Source organism: Neoarius graeffei, chromosome 14, assembly GCF_027579695.1.
Source record: "Neoarius graeffei isolate fNeoGra1 chromosome 14, fNeoGra1.pri, whole genome shotgun sequence".
Classification (NCBI taxonomy): Eukaryota; Metazoa; Chordata; class Actinopteri; order Siluriformes; family Ariidae; genus Neoarius; species Neoarius graeffei.
In genome coordinates, this window is record NC_083582.1 from 75,879,000 (window position 1) to 75,901,997 (window position 22,998).

At 40.6% G+C, this 22,998-nt stretch overlaps 2 protein-coding genes and 1 non-coding gene across 3 annotated transcripts in view; 1 reads left to right on the top strand and 2 right to left on the bottom strand.

Moving 5' to 3' along the window:
- fbxw10 (F-box and WD repeat domain containing 10) overlaps positions 1-6,014 on the bottom strand; it is a gene marked incomplete at its 5' end in the record, with an annotated part of 50,347 nt that extends 44,333 nt beyond the window's left edge. Inside the window, 2 exon segments of the mRNA XM_060938885.1 lie at positions 997-1,110; positions 5,498-6,014. Of these exon segments, the coding sequence (XP_060794868.1) occupies positions 997-1,110; positions 5,498-6,014 (631 nt within the window).
- Positions 6,015-9,188: 3,174 nt separating this feature from the next.
- trnag-ccc (transfer RNA glycine (anticodon CCC)) lies at positions 9,189-9,259 on the bottom strand. Its single transcript has one exon. It is a non-coding gene; the product is annotated as a tRNA-Gly (tRNA).
- A 3,454-nt stretch (positions 9,260-12,713) lies between these two features.
- unc13d (unc-13 homolog D (C. elegans)) overlaps positions 12,714-22,998 on the top strand; it is a 68,760-nt gene continuing 58,475 nt past the window's right edge. The window contains exons 1-5 of the mRNA XM_060940310.1: positions 12,714-13,108; positions 20,408-20,452; positions 20,627-20,677; positions 22,426-22,473; positions 22,841-22,948. Coding sequence (XP_060796293.1) covers positions 13,052-13,108; positions 20,408-20,452; positions 20,627-20,677; positions 22,426-22,473; positions 22,841-22,948 — 309 coding nt within the window. The 5' untranslated portion in view covers positions 12,714-13,051. The remainder of the gene's footprint in view (positions 13,109-20,407; positions 20,453-20,626; positions 20,678-22,425; positions 22,474-22,840; positions 22,949-22,998) is intronic.

Consider the following 22,998-nt stretch of genomic DNA (forward strand, 5'->3'; position numbering starts at 1 on the left):
CATCTGTTTCTGGGTTGTAGAATTTTCTTATATCATAGCCAGTCTCTTTTGTTTTATTTCTTTACTGGCTAGCACTGGCTACTACATGGTGTGTATGACTGGTAATTACTAACACTGGCCACTAGGCGGTGTGTATGACTGGTAATTACTAACACTGGCCACTAGGTGGTGTGTATGACTGGTAATTACTAACACTGGCCACTAGGCGGTGTGTATGACTGGTAATTACTAACACTGACCACTAGGCGGTGTGTATGACTGGTAATTACTAACACTGACCACTAGGCGGTGTGTCATTCTCATCTCATCTCATCTCATTATCTCTAGCCGCTTTATCCTTCTACAGGGTCGCAGGCAAGCTGGAGCCTATCCCAGCTGACTACGGGTGAAAGGCGGGGTACACCCTGGACAAGTTGCCAGGTCATCACAGGGCTGACACATAGACACAGACAACCATTCACACTCACATTCACACCTACGCTCAATTTAGAGTCACCAGTTAACCTAACCTGCATGTCTTTGGACTGTTGGGGAAACCGGAGCACCCGGAGGAAACCCACGCGGACACAGGGAGAACATGCAAACTCCGCACAGAAAGGCCCTCGCCGGCCACGGGGCTCGAACCCAGAACCTTCTTGCTGTGAGGCAACAGCGCTAACCACTACACCACCGTGCCGCCTAGGCGGTGTGTATGACCGGTAATTACTAACACTGGCCACTAGGCGGTGTGTATGACTGGTAATTACTAACACTGGCCACTAGGCAGTGTGTATGACTGGTAATTACTAACACTGACCACGAGGCGGTGTGTATGACTGGTGGTACACGTACGTATACGGACAAACCACAAAAAATCGACTCGATGGGTTTACCATTTTTTCTTAGGTATGGTGCTCCGCTGGAGCTCCGCTATAAAATCCTACTTTTTACCTTTAAGGCCATCAACACCTTCGCCCCCCCCCCAGTACCTTACTGAGCTCCTCTACACTAACATACCCAGCCGTACTCTCAGGTCCTCCTTCTCCATCCAACTCACCCTCCCACCTGCTCGCTTGTCCACCATGGGGTCGAGTGCCTTCAGCCGCTCGGCCCCCCCACCTTTGGAACTCCCTGCCACAGGACATACAGTGGTGCTTGAAAGTTTGTGAACCCTTTAGAATTTTCTATATTTCTGCATAAATATGACCTAAAACATTATCAGATTTTCACACAAGTCCTAAAAGTAGATAAAGAGAACCCAGTTAAACAAATGAGATGAAAATATTATACTTGGTCATTTATTTATTGAGGAAAATGATCCAATATTATATATCTGTGAGTGGCAAAAGTATGTGAACCTCTAGGATTAGCAGTTAATTTGAAGGTGAAATTAGAGTCAGGTATTTTCAATCAATGGGACGACAATCAGGTGTGAGTGGGCGCCCTGTTTTATTTAAAGAACAGGGATCTATCAAAGTCTGATCTTCACAACACATGTTTCTGGAAGTGTATTATGGCACGAACAAAGGAGATTTCTGAGGACCTCAGAAAAAGCATTGTTGATGCTCATCAGGCTGGAAAAGGTTACAAAACCATCTCTAAAGAGTTTGGACTCCACCAATCCACAGTCAGACAGATTGTGTACAAATGGAGGAAATTCAAGACCATTGTTACCCTCCCTAGGAGTGGTCGACCAACAAAGATCACTCCAAGAGCAAGGTGTGTAATAGTCTGCGAGGTCATGAAGGACCCCAGGGTAACTTCTAAGCAACTGAAGGCCTCTCTCACATTGGCTAATGTTAATGTTCATGAGTCCACCATCAGGAGAACACTGAACAACAATGGTGTGCATGGCAGGGTTGCAAGGAGAAAGCCACTGCTCTCCAAAAAAACATTGCTGCTTGTCTGCAGTTTGCTAAAGATCACGTGGACAAGCCAGAAGGCTATTGGAAAAATGTTTTGTGGATGGATGAGACCAAAATAGAAATTTTTGGTTTAAATGAGAAGCGTTATGTTTGGAGAACGGAAAACACTGCATTCCAGCATAAGAACCTTATCCCATCTGTGAAACATGGTGATGGTAATACTATGGTTTGGGCCTGTTTTGTTGCATCTGGGCCAGGACAGCTTGCCATCATTGATGGAACAATGAATTCTGAATTATACCAGCAAATTCTAAAGGAAAATGTCAGGACATCTGTCCATGAACTGAATCTCAAGAGAAGGTGGTTCATGCAGCAAGACAACGACCCTAAGCACACAAGTCGTTCTACCAAAGAATGGTTAAAGAAGAATAAAGTTAATGTTTTGGAATGGCCAAGTCAAAGTCCTGAGCTTAATCCCATCAAAATGTTGTGGAAGGACCTGAAGCGAGCAGTTCATGTGAGGAAACCCACCAACATCCCAGAGTTGAAGCTGTTCTGTACGGAGGAACGGGCTAAAATTCCTCCAAGCCGGTGTGTAGGACTGATCAACAGTTACCGGAAACGTTTAGTTGCAGTTATTGCTGCACAAGGGGGTCACACCAGATACTGAAAGCAAAGGTTCACATACTTTTGCCACTCACAGATATGTAATATTGGATCATTTTCCTCAATAAATAAATGACCAAGTATAATATTTTTGTCTCATTTGTTTAACTGGGTTCTCTTTATCTACTTTTAGGACTTGTGTGAAAATCTGATGATGTTTTAGGTCATATTTATACAGAAATATAGAAAATTCTAAAGGGTTCACAAACTTTCAAGCACCACTGTACAACACTCTGATTTCATCATCTCCTTCCAATCTTGCCTCAAAACCCACCTTTTCCAACAAGCATATTCCCTTTAATCTGTGACTGGAATGACCCCACCGTTGCACTTTATTTCTGTTTTATTATGTTTTGCACTATTTTGATTGTTACGTTTTTCATTTTATCGGTTGCTTTTATTATTGTCTTTGTACGGTGACCTTGAGTGTCCTGAAAGGCACCTATAAATAAAATTTATTATTATTATTATTATTATTATTATTATTATTATTATTATTATTAAAAGAAGTAGGTGACTTACTCTAGGGGCAGCATCTAACTTCTGATGTCACCTAAAACCTGATTGGTTGAAATTAATTTATAGGAATACAACCCGGTTCCAAAAAAGTTGGGACAAAGTACAAATTGTAAATAAAAACGGAATGCAATGATGTGGAAGTTTCAAAATTCCATATTTTATTCAGAATAGAACATAGATGACATAGCAAATGTTTAAACTGAGAAAATGTATCATTTAAAGAGAAAAATTAGGTGATTTTAAATTTCATGATAACAACACATCTCAAAAAAGTTGGGACAAGGCCATGTTTACCACTGTGAGACATCCCCTTTTCTCTTTACAACAGTCTGTAAACGTCTGGGGACTGAGGAGACAAGTTGCTCAAGTTTAGGGATAGGAATGTTAACCCATTCTTGTCTAATGTAGGATTCTAGTTGCTCAACTGTCTTAGGTCTTTTTTGTCGTATCTTCTGTTTTATGATGCGCCAAATGTTTTCTATGGGTGAAAGACCATAGAAGACTGAAAGACTGCAGGCTGGCCAGTTCAGTACCCGGACCCTTCTTCTATGCAGCCATGATGCTGTAATTGATGCAGTATGTGGTTTGGCATTGTCATGTTGGAAAATGCAAGGTCTTCCCTGAAAGAGACGTCGTCTGGATGGGAGCATATGTTGCTCTAGAACCTGGATATACCTTTCAGCATTGATGGTGTCTTTCCAGACGTGTAAGCTGCCCATGCCACACGCACTAATGCAACCCCATACCATCAGAGATGCAGGCTTCTGAACTGAGCGCCGATAACAACTTGGGTCGTCCTTCTCCTCTTTAGTCCGAATGACACGGCGTCCCTGATTTCCATAAAGAACTTCAAATTTTGATTCGTCTGACCACAGAACAGTTTTCCACTTTGCCACAGTCCATTTTAAATGAGCCTTGGCCCAGAGAAGACGTCTGCGCTTCTGGATCGTGTTTAGATACGGCTTCTTCTTTGAACTATAGAGTTTTAGCTGGCAACGGCGGACGGCACGGTGAATTGTGTTCACAGATGATGTTCTCTGGAAATAGTCCTGAGCCCATTTTGTGATTTCCAATACAGAAGCATGCCTGTATGTGATGCAGTGCCGTCTAAGGGCCCGAAGATCACGGGCACCCAGTATGGTTTTCCGGCCTTGACCCTTACGCACAGAGATTCTTCCAGATTCTCTGAATCTTTTGATGATATTATGCACTGTAGATGATGATATGTTCAAACTCTTTGCAATTTTACACTGTCGAACTCCTTTCTGATATTGCTCCACTATTTGTCGGTGCAGAATTAGGGGGATTGGTGATCCTCTTCCCATCTTTACTTCTGAGAGCCGCTGCCACTCCAAGATGCTCTTTTTATACCCAGTCATGTTAATGACCTATTGCCAATTGACCTAATGAGTTGCAATTTGGTCCTCCAGCTGTTCCTTTTTTGTACCTTTAACTTTTCCAGCCTCTTATTGCCCCTGTCCCAACTTTTTTGAGATGTGTTGCTGTCATGAAATTTCAAATGAGCCAATATTTGGCATGAAATTTCAAAATGTCTCACTTTCGACATTTGATATGTTGTCTATGTTCTATTGTGAATACAATATCAGTTTTTGAGATTTTTAAATTATTGCATTCCGTTTTTATTTACAATTTGTACTTTGTCCCAACTTTTTTGGAATCGGGGTTGTACAAACCACCCCGGGGCGGCACGGTGGTGTAGTGGTTAGCGCTGTCACCTCACAGCGAGAAGGTCCGGGTTCGAGCCCCGTGGCCGGCGAGGGCCTTTCTGTGCGGAGTTTGCATGTTCTCCCTGTGTCCGCGTGGGTTTCCTCCGGTTTCCCCCACAGTCCAAAGACATGCAGGTTAGGTTAACTGGTGACTCTAAATTGACCGTAGGTGTGAATGTGAATGATTGTCTGTGTCTATGTGTCAGCCCTGTGATGACCTGGCGACTTGTCCAGGGTGTACCCCGCCTTTCGCCCGTAGTCAGCCTGCGACCCTGTAGAATAGGATAAAGCGGCTAGAGATAATGAGATGAGAGACAAACCATCCCAAGTCTCCCCCGCTGTCCCCTACATGACAAAGCAGCTGGAGGGTTGGGAACCACTGTCCTAGAACATGTCAAAGTAAGGAAACCATGGTTGTGAATTCTTCACAAACAGGAAGAACTCCAGGAATAAATCGAATCAAAGCTGTGAATTGATTCGTGATTCGAGTCGTTCAAAGAACCGATTCCTTCGCAAACCTGGTTGTTACTAATGATGGATGGATAGGTTTGCGAAAGAATCGATTTGTGATTCGACTCGCTAAAAAGAGTCATTCAGGGAACCGATTCTTTCGGAAAGTGATCCGTCACGAGTAACAACCAGTAATTAAGTCTAATTAGCATTATTAAGTTGTTATTAGAATATTTAATATAAGTAATATTGCTAACAAATAAAGTATTTGTAAAATTATGATTCTTTTACCTGTGTTACACAGCCGGAAGTTCAAATTGCTCTTCTCTCGCGCGATCAGCACACGCACCAGATTCCCCAACATGTACAGGAGCTCAGAGTCGCAGGAAGTCAGGAGCCCCAGGATGAAACTGGTCTTGGTTGAGTTCGGGATGGTTTTAAACCATTCCCAGGTGTTTAATACTTCCTTTCCGAGTAATTTAGCATCCGGAGCTGAGCTCCAGTTGCAGTTAGTCACCATGTCCCGGGCTTTGACTCGATTCCTGCTCCTGGTGTAGGTGAAATCTTTCCCTAAAGTCACCTGGAGAACATTCTGGACATTTTCCAGGGTCTCCACACTCTGACAGCGGACTAAAACCCCTGTAAGGAACCTCTGCTTTGCAGTCTCTCCTGCTGTTTTGAGCCACTGTGTTGAAGTGTACAGTCTGGATGTGTAGTTGCAGGGATTAAAGTCTCCACTCTTCTCTGGTTTACAGTTCAGTCTGCTGCTCTCCTCATTTCTTCTGTCGTCTTCCAGCATCTCCACACATTACAAAGCAGACAGGATCAACACTGAGCCTTTTAGTCCAAGTCTAAACAGTCAGAATCAGAACCAGAACCAGAATCATGTGATTGACCAAACTGGTTGGTGTCATACAGAAAAGGGTACTTTATACTTACCTTAAATAAAGGATATATTTATACCTTAATATTTTTTAAATATATATTTTTTTTTAAATAAGTTTTTTCCACCTCCCATAGTTTGCTAGCTGCCTCCACACACTAATGTTATGGTAGTTATAGCTGTTGCTAGGCAACAAGATATATACACACACAGAGACACACAGAAAGAGAGAGAGAGAGCAAGAGAGAGAGAGAATTATAGGGGAACAAAATGATTCATTTTTATTTTTATTTTAGAAAGAAATAGTCAGTAGAAGAAGAAGAAACCTTTATTTGTCACATGCACACTCAAGCACAGTGAAATTCATCCTCTGCATTTAACCCATCTGAAGCACTGAACACATGCACACAAGTGAGCGCACACACACACCCAGAGCAGTGGGCAGCCATACTACAGCGCCCAGGGAGCAGTTAGGGGTTAGGTACCTTGCTCAAGGGCGCTTCATCCCAAGGCCGCTCCATCCATCCATCCATCCATCCATCCATCCATCCATTATCTGTAGCCGCTTATCCTGTTCTACAGGGTCACAGGCAAGCTGGAGCCTATCCCAGCTGACTGTGGGTGAGAGGCGGGGTTCTACCTTCTACCAACTTCTTGATAAAGGCCATTTAAAATATGCAGATCATTCATCTGACCTGTCAGTGTCACGCCAGGGCAAAACCAATGTTCCCAAATGAAAGTCCATAGATGACTTCCTATTCATGGTTAATAGTAACCATGGCCTTATCTTGCTCCGTGTTTCAGATATAGGCCATTGAAAATATGTGACCTACGGTAATATTGATCTAGATCAAAGGTCAAGAGGTCAAAACTATAAATATTCGTTAAAACATGTTTTTTCTATGGCACAGAAGTAAGGCTAGCTCAAAGACCATAAAAAATAGACAAAAGTCTGACCTTTTGCTATAGAGTCACCTAATTGACAAGTTCAAGGTCACGTAACTCAGTGAAAATACATCAAATCGCTTAACCAATGCGAAGTATTTTGAAGCCTCCCAAATAGGTTCTCTGTACCCAATTTGGTCAAAATTCATGAAAAAATGAGGGAGGAGTAGCAATTTAATGCATAAGTGACCTTTGACCTAATTCTGGCAAAGGGTCAAGGTCAGAGGTGAAATGAGTGCAAAAAAGTATTAAAGTATAAGGGCCATGGAAGATAGCATGAAAGAATTTTGTCTAGCTTGTCCTGGTGCTGTACCAGGTGGTCCTATTCATAACCATTCCTGAACATTTTATGATGTCATAAAATGACATCATGTTGCATCATGCATGATACACATGAGATCACAGATGGTCACTACCTACCTATATGCACACCAAGTTTCATCCAGATATCTTGAAAACTGAGTGAGAAATGACCCTTGTCTAACTACTCCTACGATGTGTACACTAAACCTAAGCAATTTCAAGATCCCACTTCCACTTCAGTGGAAATGGGATAATAAAACAAGTCCAAGACCAGGACTAGCTGAGATCAAGTCTTAAGAGGTTCAAGGCCAAGAGTCAAACAAGTCCACACATTAAAATATCTGTATTATTGCCACGCAACAGTATTGGTGGTAATTTGGTTCAGTACATTCATTTAGCAGATACTCCTATCCAGAGGGACATACAATATTAACCCAGAGCAGCCTGGGGAACAGTAGTGTGTTAGGTACCTTGCTCAAGGGTAGGTCACCCATTCCTGCTGGTCCAGGGAATCAAACCAGCAACCTTTTGGCCCCAAAGTTGCGTCTCTAACCGTTAGGCCATAGCTACCTTACCCTAACCTGGTTCAGTGTAGCTTAACTATAAACAATAAACGGTACACTGAACAATGTGCAAGACAGGACAAAATGGGCATGAATGAGATGTGCAATTAATACTGAATCTCTCATCTCATCTCATTATCTCTAGCCGCTTTATCCTGTTCTACAGGGTCACAGGCAAGCTGGAGCCTATCCCAGCTGACTACGGGCGAAAGGCGGGGTACACCCTGGACAGGTTGCCAGGTCATCACAGGGCTGACACATAGACACAGACAACCATTCACACTCACATTCACACCTACGGTCAATTTAGAGTCACCAGTTAACCTAACCTGCATGTCTTTGGACTGTGGGGGAAACCGGAGCACCCGGGGCCGGAGGTATTCATCCCCCCTTGGTGTTTGTCCTGTTTTGCTGCATTACAAGATGGAATTAAAATAGATTTTTGGAGGGTTAGCACCATTTGATTTACACAACATGCCTACCACTTTAAAGGTGAAAATTGTTGTTTTATTGTGACACAAACAATAATTAAGATTTAAAAAAAAAAACAGAAATCTGGAGTGTGCATAGGTATTCACCCCCCAAGTCAATACTTTGTAGACCCAGCTTCTGCTGCAATTACAGCTGCAAGTCTCTTGGGGTGTGTCTCTATTAGCTTAGCACATCTAGCCACTGGGATTTTTGCCCATTTTTCAAGGCAAAACTGCTCCAACTCCTTCAAGTTAGATGGGTTGCGTTGGTGTCCAGCAATCTTCAAGTTATGCCACAGATAAGTTGTTTCCATAGGGCCGGACTGTTCAGCTCAAGAGGGAGGATATCAGTTGAGGGTTATACCTGTTAAAACTGTTAATATTATAGTCAGACTGTCTGTTGTTGCCCAAATGAGGATGGGTTCCCTTTTGAGTCTGGTTCCTCTCGAGGTTTCTTCCTCATGTCGTCTGAGGGTGTTTTTCCTTGCCACCGTCGCCACAGGCTTGCTCATTGGGGATAGATTAGGGATAAAATTAGCTCATGTTTTAAGTCGTTCAAATTCTGTAAAGCTGCTTTGCAACAATGTTTATTGTTAAAAGCGCTATACAAATAAACTTGATTTGATTTGATTTGATATCCGGTCCCAAAATGGAGGAAAGCAACCCTCAGTACGTTAAAATGATCACATCTTATCCACATAATATTGTTCTTGCTGGACAGAGGAAAATGCCATGCACAATAAATAATAATAATAATAATAATAATAAAATAAATTTCAGATCAGTTTTGCTGCTTGTTTCTTTGTGAGAAAAGTGAGTGCGCCGCCCGGGAATCGAACCCGGGTCGCAAGAATGGGAATCTTGCATGATACCACTACACCAGCGGCGCGCTGAGCAAAAGGCTCACCGAAACCCTCCAAGACAGCACCATATCAGTATCAGGCGGTTAAATGGTTCCGATTATTTTCTTAATTTTCTTCTCTTTTTTGTTGTGTTCTGACAGGCTCACCACTAAAACCACAGATTTCAGTTCCTGCTCTTAAGAAAAGCATCTCAACCCAGGATTTTTATCGCTATTTTCATTTAGCATAATGTAAACTAATAATATTGAGGCTTTACAACACTGACCTTTAAGGCGAGTTAACTAAATTTATCCCAGATAGTTTTCTGTTTAACTAGAAAGTTTTTAAAATTGCTTAAAAAAAAATTTTAAGCTCCTGGCTGCTTTTCTGCTTGAAATAAAATGTGCAGTTACTCCGCGTCGCCACATGATGTCGCTGCAGCTCAAAGCTGCATGAAGAAGCTGCTGAGTCTGGAGTTACAGAGAGAGAGAGAGAGAGAAAGAAAGAAAGAAAGAACCTGCAAAAGAAGAAGAAAATAAATGTTAAAAAAGAATAAGAAAAGGAATTGAATTAAAAATAAAATAATATGAGAATATATGCAGAAACAAAAATAAAATAATAATACAATAAATAATTTTCTCCATTGCTTTTGCTATTCCCTTTTGGTTTTCCCTACTGACTTTTTTTCCCCCTTTTCCTCTATTGTTTTTTTTTTTAATTTACTTGAGTGGCCAAGCTGTCAGTTACTTTTTTCCAAGAGACTATCAAATCATCCTGGCTGTATGAAAAGTAAACTGTTGAAAATACGATTCAGTTTGTTCACATACAACCAAGGTACACATTTAAACCAGGTCCATTCAATGATTTTTTTTTTAATTATTATTTTTTCAGTGCAATTTCAAAACAGGGACTAGATTCAGGATTTACTGGTCGTACTGATGACACTGTGGCCCAAACCAGCATCCTGAATCAATTTTTGTAATATACAGTACTGTGCAAAAGTCTTAGGCCCCCTATTTTTTTCATACAAACTTTGTTATAGATTTATATTTTATCACTTCTACATTATCGAGAGAGGTAACCCAGCACAAGCAAGCAGCCGTCCGCTCCTGCAGCCATGAGGGCGCCGGTCACGCACCCGCTTGTCACACTGGGGGTGAAAGCGGTGACCGCGGGAAGTGGGGGAAGGAATGTGCGGAATGCGAGAGCATCTCACAGCAGTGACCTTCAGGGGGAGAGATGTTGTCCCAGCAACGGCCTTGGCTGAGGCCGGTGCTGTCTCAGGGAGCTGAAAGTAGATAAGATTGGGATTGTTTGGTCTTGCGAGCAGACGCATTTTTTGCCCGTCCACTCTGATCGTCCATATCTGTCCAATTTGGTCTCCGAAATACTTTTTCTTTGCAAAGCCAAAAGCTTCTCCAAGATGACAACCATGTTGTGGTTCAAGTTCTGAATAGCCACAGTCTGAGTGCCGACAGCTCTGCCCACCGCTTCAATCATATCGGGCAGCTTTGTGGGGCTTTGAACAGCTGTCACCATTTTCTGATTTCCTCGATAAACCAGGGCAATGCCTAATCCAATCAGCAAAAGTCCTGTAATCATGGTTCCGAATAGGTAGGTATCTTCAATGTCCTCCACAGAAAGAATCACCAGGCACACGACCCGCCACCGCTCCCACACATCCATCGTGTAACCAGCCGTGAAAGTTCCGGCAGGACAGGCGGGTTCCCCCGAACCCAGGCTTCTCGTTGAGAAAATTGTGTCAATTTCGTTAGGAGACCAGTTTATCAATTCCATGTTTTTTTTTAGTTTAGAGAGCAATGCGGAGAGAGTCTCTCAAAAGTATAGACAGACGAGACAAAGGAGCACAAGCAGGGAAAAAAAGGAGGGAGAGCAGAGAAAAATGCAACCGCCTTCCGTGGAAGCACGGAGAGAGAAAAAACATGCAGATACAGTGCATAGATAGATAGATAGATAGATAGATAGATAGATAGATAGATAGATAGATAGATAGATAGACAGACAGACAGACAGACAGGTGTGCATTATTGATCCCTAAGATGAAATGTGGGGGAAAATAAAATGAAACTCCATATGGAAACCCGAGCACAGACTCAAACCCATAATTTCTGCACTGAAAAAGGGAATGTAGAAGCTCTGTGCCACCGAGTACCCACATGCTTTCCTGATCATGTGGCGTTTGGATGGCGTGGAAGTTTCATTTTCAGATATTCAGTACTGTGCAAAAGTCTCAGGCACGTGTAAATACAACAGTAAGCCAGCAGCAGTAAGCCATAATAAATTAAACAAAGTCAATATTTGGTGTGAAACGACCCTTTGCTTTAAAAAAAAAAAAAAGTAGTAGTCTCCGGTCCAGTGAGTTGCAGTTTTATGTGGAAATGATCTGTAGGTTTCCTGAGCATCTTACAGAACCAGCCACAGTTCTTCTGGACACTTTGACTGTCACACTCACTTCTTCATTTTACACCAAAACCCAGCAGCCTTCATTATGGTTTCTTTTTTAATCTGAAAAGGGCTCTCTATACTGCTCAGATACAAACTTTTTTCCCTGTAACATTTAATTTTGTCCCGGAAAAAAAAAAAAACATTTGGAACTCTAAAATGTTTTGTAATATTTTGACTCGATAATGTAGAAGTCGGCGGCACGGTGGTGTAGTGGTTAGTGCTGTCGCCTCACAGCAAGAAGGTCCTGGGTTTGAGCCCCGGGGCCAGCGAGGGCCTTTCTGTGTGGAGTTTGCATGTTGTCCGCGTGGGTTTCCTCCGGGTGCTCCGGTTTCCCCCACAGTCCAAAGACATGCAGGTTAGGTTAACTGGTGACTCTAAATTGAGCGTAGGTGTGAATGTGAGTGTGAATGGTTGTCTGTGTCTATGTGTCAGCCCTGTGATGACCTGGCGACTTGTCCAGGGTGTACCCCGCCTTTCGCCCGTAGTCAGCTGGGATAGGCTCCAGCTTGCCTGCGACCCTGTAGAAGGATAAAGCGGCTAGAGATAATGAGATTAGAATGAGATGTAGAAGTCATAAAATAGAAATCTATAACAAAGTTTGTATAAAAAAAAAACAGGGGGGCCTAAGACTTTTGCACAGTACTGTATAGTGCAATAATTGATTCAGGATGCTGGTTTGAGGCCACGATTTAGGCCAATTGTGACTAGAGGAATGTCTGGTACCAAGGAAAGCTTTCATACAAGACATGTCTTTTTATTTTCTCTCTACAAATCGACCTCCATCATCTGACCACAGCATGATTTCTGAATGTTGGAGCTTTCTGTGCTTCCTTTTCACTCTTTCTTATTCTGATCTGTATCTTCCTGAAACATAACACACCTCCTACATGTGTTTTGCATGCAAAGACGTGACATTGTGAATAATACAGTATATGATCATGTGGTATTTCATTTGCAAAATTCTCTTATCTCTAGAGATAAGACAGACAGTTCTCGATGCAGTGCATAGCACACAGCGTGAGGCGAGATTCGCTTCAGTTCAGGCGAGCAGAGGCCTGTGTGTGGTGATGGAGGAAGGAAGATGGAGAAAGAGTGGTGAGATAGACGAGGCAGAGAGATGACAAGCTCTGAGTCACATGAAGAAGGCGCTCGAAGTCACAGGGTCGACCTTAAACAGGAAACATCAACTTCCGCAAGAGTTTCTCACTAAAGATGTACGGCAGCTTTTCAGATCTCGAGAATGTTGCTCTGAGACAGGGTCCGCTCAAACCGATTGGTTGAAGCTGCATTGTTGTGTTTGTGTTGTTGGGAAACTCTGGATTTCAGGAGGATTTAGAGTCAAACAGGAAGACAACTAGAAACTTTTTGCCAACATGATTCCAGCTCAGGATGGTTCCACCACTGATAGACTGCGTGTTCCACCACAGGAGGCAAGTGTTTAAAGGTTTTATTCTTTACACAAGCAGAAGAATCAAAAATAAGGATCTGAGATGTAAATATGATCAGATTAGCAACAAGCTACACATAAATGACTAAATGACAGGTGCAGTACCAGCCTGGGCATTTTATTTCCATTTACACACATTTATTTTCCATCAATGTGATGCATTTTTCTACAATTTAACCATCTTTCCTCTGAGACCAAGCACAATGAAAATCCTAAACACTGTTACAAGCTTCCTGATCATCATGAACGAGGAAGTGCAGCCAACCACCAGGGCTCCGCTTGTGCATTTTCATGGTCATGTTCTGCAAGTTGGTTGTGGAGGGAAAAAAAACCCCAGCAGTCATAACAGTCCTCATAATGGATAATATAACACTAATATACAGTACCGTACACTGATCTTAGGTGTTATATACGTAGGTGTAAATGGTTGGCGACTCTTGTTATGTTTCCAAAGCAGCAGAAGATGAATTTGCTGGAAATTAAAATTTCCTTCCAACTCTGAACGTTAATGCTCAGTGAGGTGATGTTTAGTCTCTGATATCCGCTTCTTTAGGTTGACACTGGAGCTAAAAGGCTAATACAGCTAACTAGTTCTAGAGTATTGCATTGGTTCTCAAAGTGGTGTCCATGAAGCGTAGTTTGCGATTTTTGTATTCAGTTAAAGAGAAGGACATTATTATGTATATATTTTTTATTGAGTCATTAGAGTTACTCACACATTAGACATTAGACACATTATTTTTCTGATCCTTTGTCACAAAAATAAAAATTATAATAACAGTAAAGGCCAAAAATGTTCTCCAAGAATGCCCCCTTTTACAAGAGTGCCAGATAAAATTCCTAGGTGTAATCATCAACTATCGATTGACCTGGAAAGCTCATATCTCTATGTTAGTCAAAAAAAAAGTATTGGGATTATGGGAAAAATTAGCTATCTCCTTACTCATCATTATTTACAACAGCTTAGCCGACCTGTACATCATCTACTGAAACATTGTACGGGTGTGTGCTTTTCACACTTCATTATACCCTATCTTTTCCCTTCAAAAAAGTTTGTACGGATAGCCACTCATTTTGGATTTTACACCCACTCATCACCTCTATTTCTGCAGCTAAAAGTTTTATATTTCAATTCCTTAGACATTTGAAAACTTTCTAAACCTTAACACACAGGTACACAACTACCATACCGCCAAAGGAGTCAACTTCAACTTATATTCCCCTTGTCAGAACATCCTTATCCCAAACAAGTGTACAATAGAAATGTGTCAAAGTCTGGAAATGATGGACGCAACCTGACACTCACTGTATCCCTCGGCCAATAAAGCCAGAATTGAACTCTACTTTTCTCACTCAAAACTTTTCTTTTGAACTCTTTTGGCAAGATGAATAGATATTTTTGTATTCCAGTTAAATTTAAGATCCTACTAGCACTGTTTTTGCCATCCAAACTGCTCCTATTGCAAAAGGATAGTGATGACCACAGCAGTGGTTATTATACTTTTCCTTGTCAAATAAGATTTGGCTGAGGTGATGCTCACCTAATCAGTACCTCATTAAGTAAAATGAGGTGCTTGTGTTGGAATTCCAGTACAGACACTGGAATGAAATGGCTCTCATACGTAGATCTTACCCTCCCCGTCAGAATTTCTGCTTCTCTCCTTGGGTTTAAAAGTGCCCTTAAAAATCACCTTCTATCTTGCCCTAGTAACTTTTGACCAGCCTAATCTTTTCAAAATGATCGTTATCTCTGAAAGCTTATATACGTGTGTGTGTGTGTGTATATATATATATATATATATATATATATATATATATATATATATATATATATATATATATATATTTGAAATTCACTTGTACTGATGTTGTCCATTAAACTACCTATTTACACATTTTGTCTCCTTAGCTATTAGTTTACTTATATATAATATTTTATAGTATTAATAATTGATGGCATGTTGATAGCATGTTTATTTATTCATTTTAATCATTATTAGTTTGATTATTGTTACTTTTAGACCTATGGTGTGTTAGATGGGGAGGATCTACAGTAGTATAAGCCTTATAGGTTTCCTTCCTTCGCCAGCAGGTAGTCTTTTATTGTCATCATTGTTGTTGTTGTTGTCATTGGACTGGTTGATAGTATTGACTGAAATTGAATGGGTTTAATCCAAGCTTAAGTGAATAATAACTTTAAAAAAAAAAAAAAAAGAAAAGACTAATATGAATAATGTTAGCTTGAACTTAATGTGTCAGATTTTAGGAAAATCTCTAAACCTATCTCTATGACTGTAATAAATAGACAAAATATTGTGTTCACATTTAAATAAAACATCATGGCTTCTTAAAGTTTTTTTTTTTAAGTTAGTATAAGTTTACTTGGGAGAGAGATACAGAGCGTTCATTGTGATGCTTCCTCAATAATTTAAAGAGCTTTGTGTTGCGATGCTTTCAGGAAACTCAACCATGGTCTTGAACCTCTTTGACTTTATATTCATTTAAATAATGTTCATCACATAAATCTGTACTGTTGTGGTCCATGGAATTTATTTTACACTTAACAGGGTCTCTGGGTGCAAAATATGAGAACTACAGAAATAATAATAATAATAATAATAATAATAATAATAATAATAATAATACATTGCACCTCTGGTGCAAAAGAATAAAGAGAAACCACCATGTTTTGGCTCATTTCATTTCTGCAAAATTGGCTTATTTTGGGATGAGGAGGAAATTGGGAACATTTGATATTCTCAAGAAAAATAATCCCTTCACATTAACAATTTAGAACCAGATTCCAATAATTTACAGAACAATACAATTTCAGTCCAGTGTCCAGATTATTTAAGATGAGAAACTACCAAAGAATGTTTTTTGAAATGGATTCATGAAGAAGATATCTGTCTTAGCCATTCGTCGTTCATAAAACCAAATGTATTGCAGTATGTAGGTTTGCTGAAGTGTTGATGAGAATGAATTGAAAAAAATCTATATCATTTTCAATCAATCAATCAATCAATCAATCAATCAATCAATCAATCACCAACTTTATTAAAGTGTCAAACTTATAGCTGGTCACAAGTAGCCTGCTAATTGGGGACACTAGCTAATTTGATTTAAAAATAATCAAGTGTTTAAAAAGAAGGGGAAATGAAACAGAAGAAAAGTAGATTTTAAAAAATAGATTTGGATGTCAGAAGTGTTATTTGTTCCCGAGGCAGAAGGCTAACATGATGATTTTTCATGAGCCACGTGGACACATGAAAGATTTGAACTTCCCAAAAAAAACCCAGAATTATTTATTTATTTATCTATCAATCAATAATATTTAAACAGGCGGTCCAATTCAGCTAAGGCTGGTTTAAATGGAGGCCTGTAATAAAACTAAATGACATATACGACACCTAAAAAGGTCTATATATATATATATATATATATATATATATATATATATATATATATATATATATATATATATATATGTGAATATACAGTATATGAACAATATTTAACAGGCTATGAATACACATGTATCCAAACTAACTACATAAATTAAGTCTGAGACTCTTCTCGAATTTAGGGAATGAAATAAATGTTTGGCTTATGCCCAAATTCGCCCTTTGTTTCAGAGTATAATCTCACCTGGATATTGTAGATTTGTACCCAAGAGCTGCTGGTGACTGTCTTGTACTCATTTGCTAAAACCCTCAGTACTGTTTGTCCTGATCTTCTCCACCTGAATACTGTAACAATTTATAATCTCATGATCCGGTGTCGCCCAGAAGATGGTGGATTCCCGTTTGAATCCGGTTCCTCTCAAGCTTTCTTTCCAATGTTTTTTCAGGCAGTTTTTCCTCATCACCGTTGCCTCTGGATTATTCATTCTGGGTTCAGATTTCTGTAAACCTGCTTTGTGACAAAGCCTATTCTTAAAAGTGCGATAAAAATATTTATTCTATCCACATTCACTGGATATGAGCAATCGCGCGCTCTGATTGGCTACTCTACTACTAGGCTATCAGCTCATATACCGTGAGTAGAGAAAAACAAAATGGCAGAGCGTGTTGCTGAACCAGCCGAGGATGAAATAAAAGCTCTACTCGAAAACAAAACCACAAAAAAGCAACAACATATGGAATAAAAGTATTTGATGGTAAGAACGTATTTTTTTTCAAGAATTATCGCATTTTTCACAAATTGCTCCTGTCATTTCGCTGGTTTGTTTACATTCTAAGTGGAAATGATTTTGTCGGATGTTTTGTATAAAGTTTTTATTTATTGAATTTGCAAAAAATACAAATACAAATGTTCTGTTTCTCAAAATCCAGTGAATGTGGATAGAATAAAACAGTTATTCCACTCAATCTCGTCGTACATGGATTATAGCCAACTCGGTGCTATGTGTCTCGTCACCTCATGTACGACTCGATTTCATGGAATAACTTTTATATAATTTAATGAATGTTCTGTGATATCAGAATCATATTGTCATATTTCCCAGCCCTGTTCACACAGTGTATCTTGTGTTATGTTATACTAATATTATATTACAACATATACAGTGGTGCTTGAAAGTTTGTGAACCCTTTAGAATTTTCTATATTTCTGCATAAATATGACCTAAAACATCATCAGATTTTCACACAAGTCCTAAAAGTAGATAAAGAGAACCCAGTTAAACAAATGAGATGAAAATATTATACTTGGTCATTTATTTATTGAGGAAAATGATCCAATATTATATATCTGTGAGTGGCAAAAGTATGTGAACCTCTAGGATTAGCAGTTAATTTGAAGGTGAAATTAGAGTCAGGTGTTTTCAATCAATGGGATGACAATCAGGTGTGAGTGGGCGCCCTGTTTTATTTAAAGAACAGGGATCTATCAAAGTCTGATCTTCACAACACATGTTTGTGGAAGTGTATCATGGCACGAACAAAGGAGATTTCTGAGGACCTCAGAAAAAGCGTTGTTGATGCTCATCAGGCTGGAAAAGGTTACAAAACCATCTCTAAAGAGTTTGGACTCCACCAATCCACAGTCAGACAGATTGTGTACAAATGGAGGAAATTCAAGACCATTGTTACCCTCCCTAGGAGTGGTCGACCAACAAAGATCACTCCAAGAGCAAGGTGTGTAATAGTCTGCGAGGTCATGAAGGACCCCAGGGTAACTTCTAAGCAACTGAAGGCCTCTCTCACATTGGCTAATGTTAATGTTCATGAGTCCACCATCAGGAGAACACTGAACAACAATGGTGTGCATGGAAGGGTTGCAAGGAGAAAGCCACTGCTCTCCAAAAAAACATTGCTGCTCATCTGCAGTTTGCTAAAGATCACGTGGACAAGCCAGAAGGCTATTGGAAAAATGTTTTGTGGATGGATGAGACCAAAATAGAAATTTTTGATTTAAATGAGAAGCATTATGTTTGGAGAAAGGAAAACACTGCATTCCAGCATAAGAACCTTATCCCATCTGTGAAACATGGTGATGGTAATACTATGGTTTGGGCCTGTTTTGTTGCATCTGGGCCAGGACAGCTTGCCATCATTGATGGAACAATGAATTCTGAATTATACCAGCAAATTCTAAAGGAAAATGTCAGGACATCTGTCCATGAACTGAATCTCAAGAGAAGGTGGTTCATGCAGCAAGACAACGACCCTAAGCACACAAGTCGTTCTACCAAAGAATGGTTAAAGAAGAATAAAGTTAATGTTTTGGAATGGCCAAGTCAAAGTCCTGAGCTTAATCCCATCAAAATGTTGTGGAAGGACCTGAAGCGAGCAGTTCATGTGAGGAAACCCACCAACATCCCAGAGTTGAAGCTGTTCTGTACGGAGGAACGGGCTAAAATTCCTCCAAGCCGGTGTGCAGGACTGATCAACAGTTACCGCAAACGTTTAGTTGCAGTTATCGCTGCACAAGGGGGTCACACCAGATACTGAAAGCAAAGGTTCACATACTTTTGCCACTCACAGATATGTAATATTGGATCATTTTCCTCAATAAATAAATGACCAAGTATAATATTTTTGTCTCATTTGTTTAACTGGGTTCTCTTTATCTACTTTTAGGACTTGTGTGAAAATCTGATGATGTTTTAGGTCATATTTATACAGAAATATGGAAAATTCTAAAGGGTTCACAAACTTTCAAGCACCACTGTAATCTTTAACAATTATTCGCAGAAGGTGAAGTGAATATCGGTGAATAATAACCCAGACGAAGTTGAGGTTATTATTCATCGATATTCACTGAGCCTCAAGTGGATAATTGTTTTAGTATAAATACACAGGTGATTATTAAAAAAAAATTAAAATAATCTGTAGCCGCTTTATCCTGTTCTACAGGGTCGCAGGCAAGCTGGAGCCTATCCCAGCTGACTACGGGCGAAAGGCGGGGTTCACCCTGGACAAGTCACCAGGTCATCACAGGGCTGACACATAGACACAGACAACCATTCACACTCACATTCACACCTACGCTCAATTTAGAGTCACCAGTTAACCTAACCTGCATGTCTTTGGACTGTGGGGGAAACCGGAGCACCCGGAGGAAACCCACGCGGACACGGGGAGAACATGCAAACTCCACACAGAAAGGCCCTCGCCGGCCACGGGGCTCGAACCCGGACCTTCTTGCTGTGAGGCGACAGTGCTAACCACTACACCACCGTGCTGCCCATGTAAACTCATATTTAAAAAAATATTTATTTCAAATTTCAAAAGCAGCATGTAAATGTAATAACTTTGTCACTGATCTACGCCGAGTCACATAAAATCGATAAAATAAATCACAATTTCACTTTACCTTTGAATAGTTTAAGACCAAACTTCGTAGCATCTTTAGTGCTTTTAGGAACAGCTTTTTTTTCATCATTTGTAATTCTTCCTCACTTACGGTGACGAACCAATTGGACGCCATTTTGCCGAGTCACTCAAGGTGATTATCGAGAAATAGTCTGAATTTCTCAACCAATCAGCACACACAATTTTCTATAATCACCTGCATATTTATACTAATATATTATATTTATACTTACGGATGATGCTGAAGTAAGACATGTCATGCAAGTAGAACCTCAACAGAGCAAAAGTTAATTATTAATCTTCCCGAGAACCCTTAAGGAACCCATTTTTCTGTATCTGAATTCACTAACAGTTTTGAATGAATGGCTTTTGTATTCAATTGTAATTCTACAGTCACAGATTAATGAGATATTGTTTTCCACATCCATCTTCCTCTTTTTATTTCCCCCTCTCTGGCTGAGCAGGGTCACTCGTCTGGTTCAGGATCAACTCGAAGCAGACAGAGACAGGTACACATTCATTCTGCTAGAGATATTTCATTCATGTATCCTGTATAACAGACCACACAGAGGTCATTAAGTCATATGATTAAGTGGAACTGTGAGTAGAGTTACTGTGGCATGGTCCATATTGTTAACTGTGTTTAGTTCACTCACATCTGTCTGGGCATCTGTCTATTTCAGGGCTCTCCTGCACGAAAGCTGGGCATGACGAGGAAACTGAGGGACAGAAAGGTAAACGCAGAAGCTCAAACGGTTTTCAAGATCAGGTGCATCAAAGTCAACTTTTGGACCTTCCTTGGAAAAAAATGTCTTACTCTGAGTTCAGATGAAGACCGTATTTATGATTATTTTATTGAGTGTAAACATCTATAAACATCAATATTACTGTATAACATACAAGAGAGAAATACATGTTCAGTCTGTGAAAATATAGCTCCAGTAAAATGACAAGTGCAGTGTAATACAACAAACCTAACAAAAGAACGAGACATCAATGAGGGCGTCGCTCACTCCGGCCCCGTCTAGTCCAGAAGGAACGATCTAAAGTGGGCCACCTTGCACAATAAATGTTGCAAGCTATATACACTATATACAAGCTATATAATTAACACAATTTTGAACAATATTTCCCAGTACTACTTGTGCAGTCCTTCATGTGGCTGAGTTTTCTGATCATTTTTAAAGGTCCCATGGCATGGTGGTTTGTTGATGCTTTAAACGGGCTCGTGGAGGCTTCCGGATGTTATATCCGCAGCCTTTCTCGAAATGAACCCTCGGCACGTAAATATAGCCTCCTGGGAGAAAGCCCCATTTCAGCGCTTTTCCCAGTGCGTCGTTTTGCTAATGAGAAGCAGGAGGCGGGGAAGGGTAGAGGGTGGGGGCGGGCCATGGGGGGAGGGGGAGGGGCTTGACCAAGCTGCGCACACACATACTCGCTGCTATCAGCGCCTGTAGCCACGCTGCTAAGACAAAACCCCGTTCTCCCTCGGACTCCTTTCGTAAACTCAACGTGACACAGAGAACAGAGAGTGAGAGTGTTCGGAGTGGTAGTTTACGAACGTATAATACCCTAGGCTTGAACGCGCACTCCATAACCAAAGAGGATAGAAGCAGCAACTACAGCAACATATCGCTTATCCAACAGAAGACCTGCATTGCGGAGCAATAGTCAAACATAAGCTCATAAGTTACAGTCAATTTCCAGACTAAACTCAGTTTAACAGAGCATGCTGCATGCTCTTTAGTTTTGTAGCGCAGATTACCTGGCTAACTGCAGGAAGCGGTTAGCTGCACAGCTAATGTAGCCATTGCTAGGCTAACGCACCGATTTTAAAACACGGCAAAATGACTTAACAGTTATACACTTACTTGTTCGGTGTTTGTGGCTGATGCGGCAGGGATGCTTGGTACGGACCCAGGCTTCAGTGACAGTTGATGTGCAAAACCTGCCCTGTACTGTCCCAAGTTGTGGAAACATTCCTCAGGAAAATGCTTCCGACAAACATACACCGTCTTAGGTAGACTCGACAGCGTATTATTGAAGTAAATAAAATTAAGCCACTGCGTCTTCAGGGGCTCTCCCGTCGGCAGTAAAAACAGACTCCTTTCTGTGTTGTCACATCCATGTACAGCACAATTTCCATGTTTCGCTCGCTTAGGTGATGCCATGTTGTTGTGTCCTCTATGGTCTCCTCACTACAACTGGGCGGGGCAATCCATACAGTGGGTGGGAATCCAGAGGGGGGGCGTGGGGATCATCTCCCTTGCTGACGTAGTAAAGGGAAGAGTTTATCAACGCGCCGTTTTGATGCGCCATTCTCAAATGTTGGGCATAGTTTGGTTTACACATTATGAAATTTCTAGCCACTGGGGTGACTTAAGAAGGTCAGAGGAACTCATTTTAACGTTAAAAAACCTCAGAAAGTGAAAATTTCATGCCATGGGACCTTTAAGGCTTTGGTGTCAACTTGTGATTTCAGGATCCTGAAGATCCAGAAGAAAGGCAGAAAAGGCACAAAGAGTTTGAGGTGAGTGAGTATTCACACAATGTGCACTTTAGACACACTCGTGTTTTATTCAGTGATTCCAGTGAAATGATCAACACACTCAGAAAACAACGTTTTGACAAAATCATGGAGAACGTTGGGTTCAACATATTTGTGTTGTCATGGATTGAAATTATGATTAAAGTACAGACTTATTTTTACAGAATTGTGTCACTGTATGACTTTTGGTGTAAGAAATGTGTTATATACATACAGATAATTATAGATGTAGTAATGACATGACCTTATGTAAAATATATCCGGGTGACTGCTTCCTGAGCACATTTGGTTTTACGGTGTAGAATTTGTACATCAGGCTGAGGATTAATAAACTAATACATCATTTCAGCTGAAACCGCTGTACAAGGAGCTGCTGTACACCATCAAACACAGACTGGGAAAGCCGACCAGCAACACCGAGTACAGCTCCGCCCAACTCCACAACTATATCAAAGAGGTGAGCTTACAGTGACACACACACACACACACACACACAGGACCCCAGTA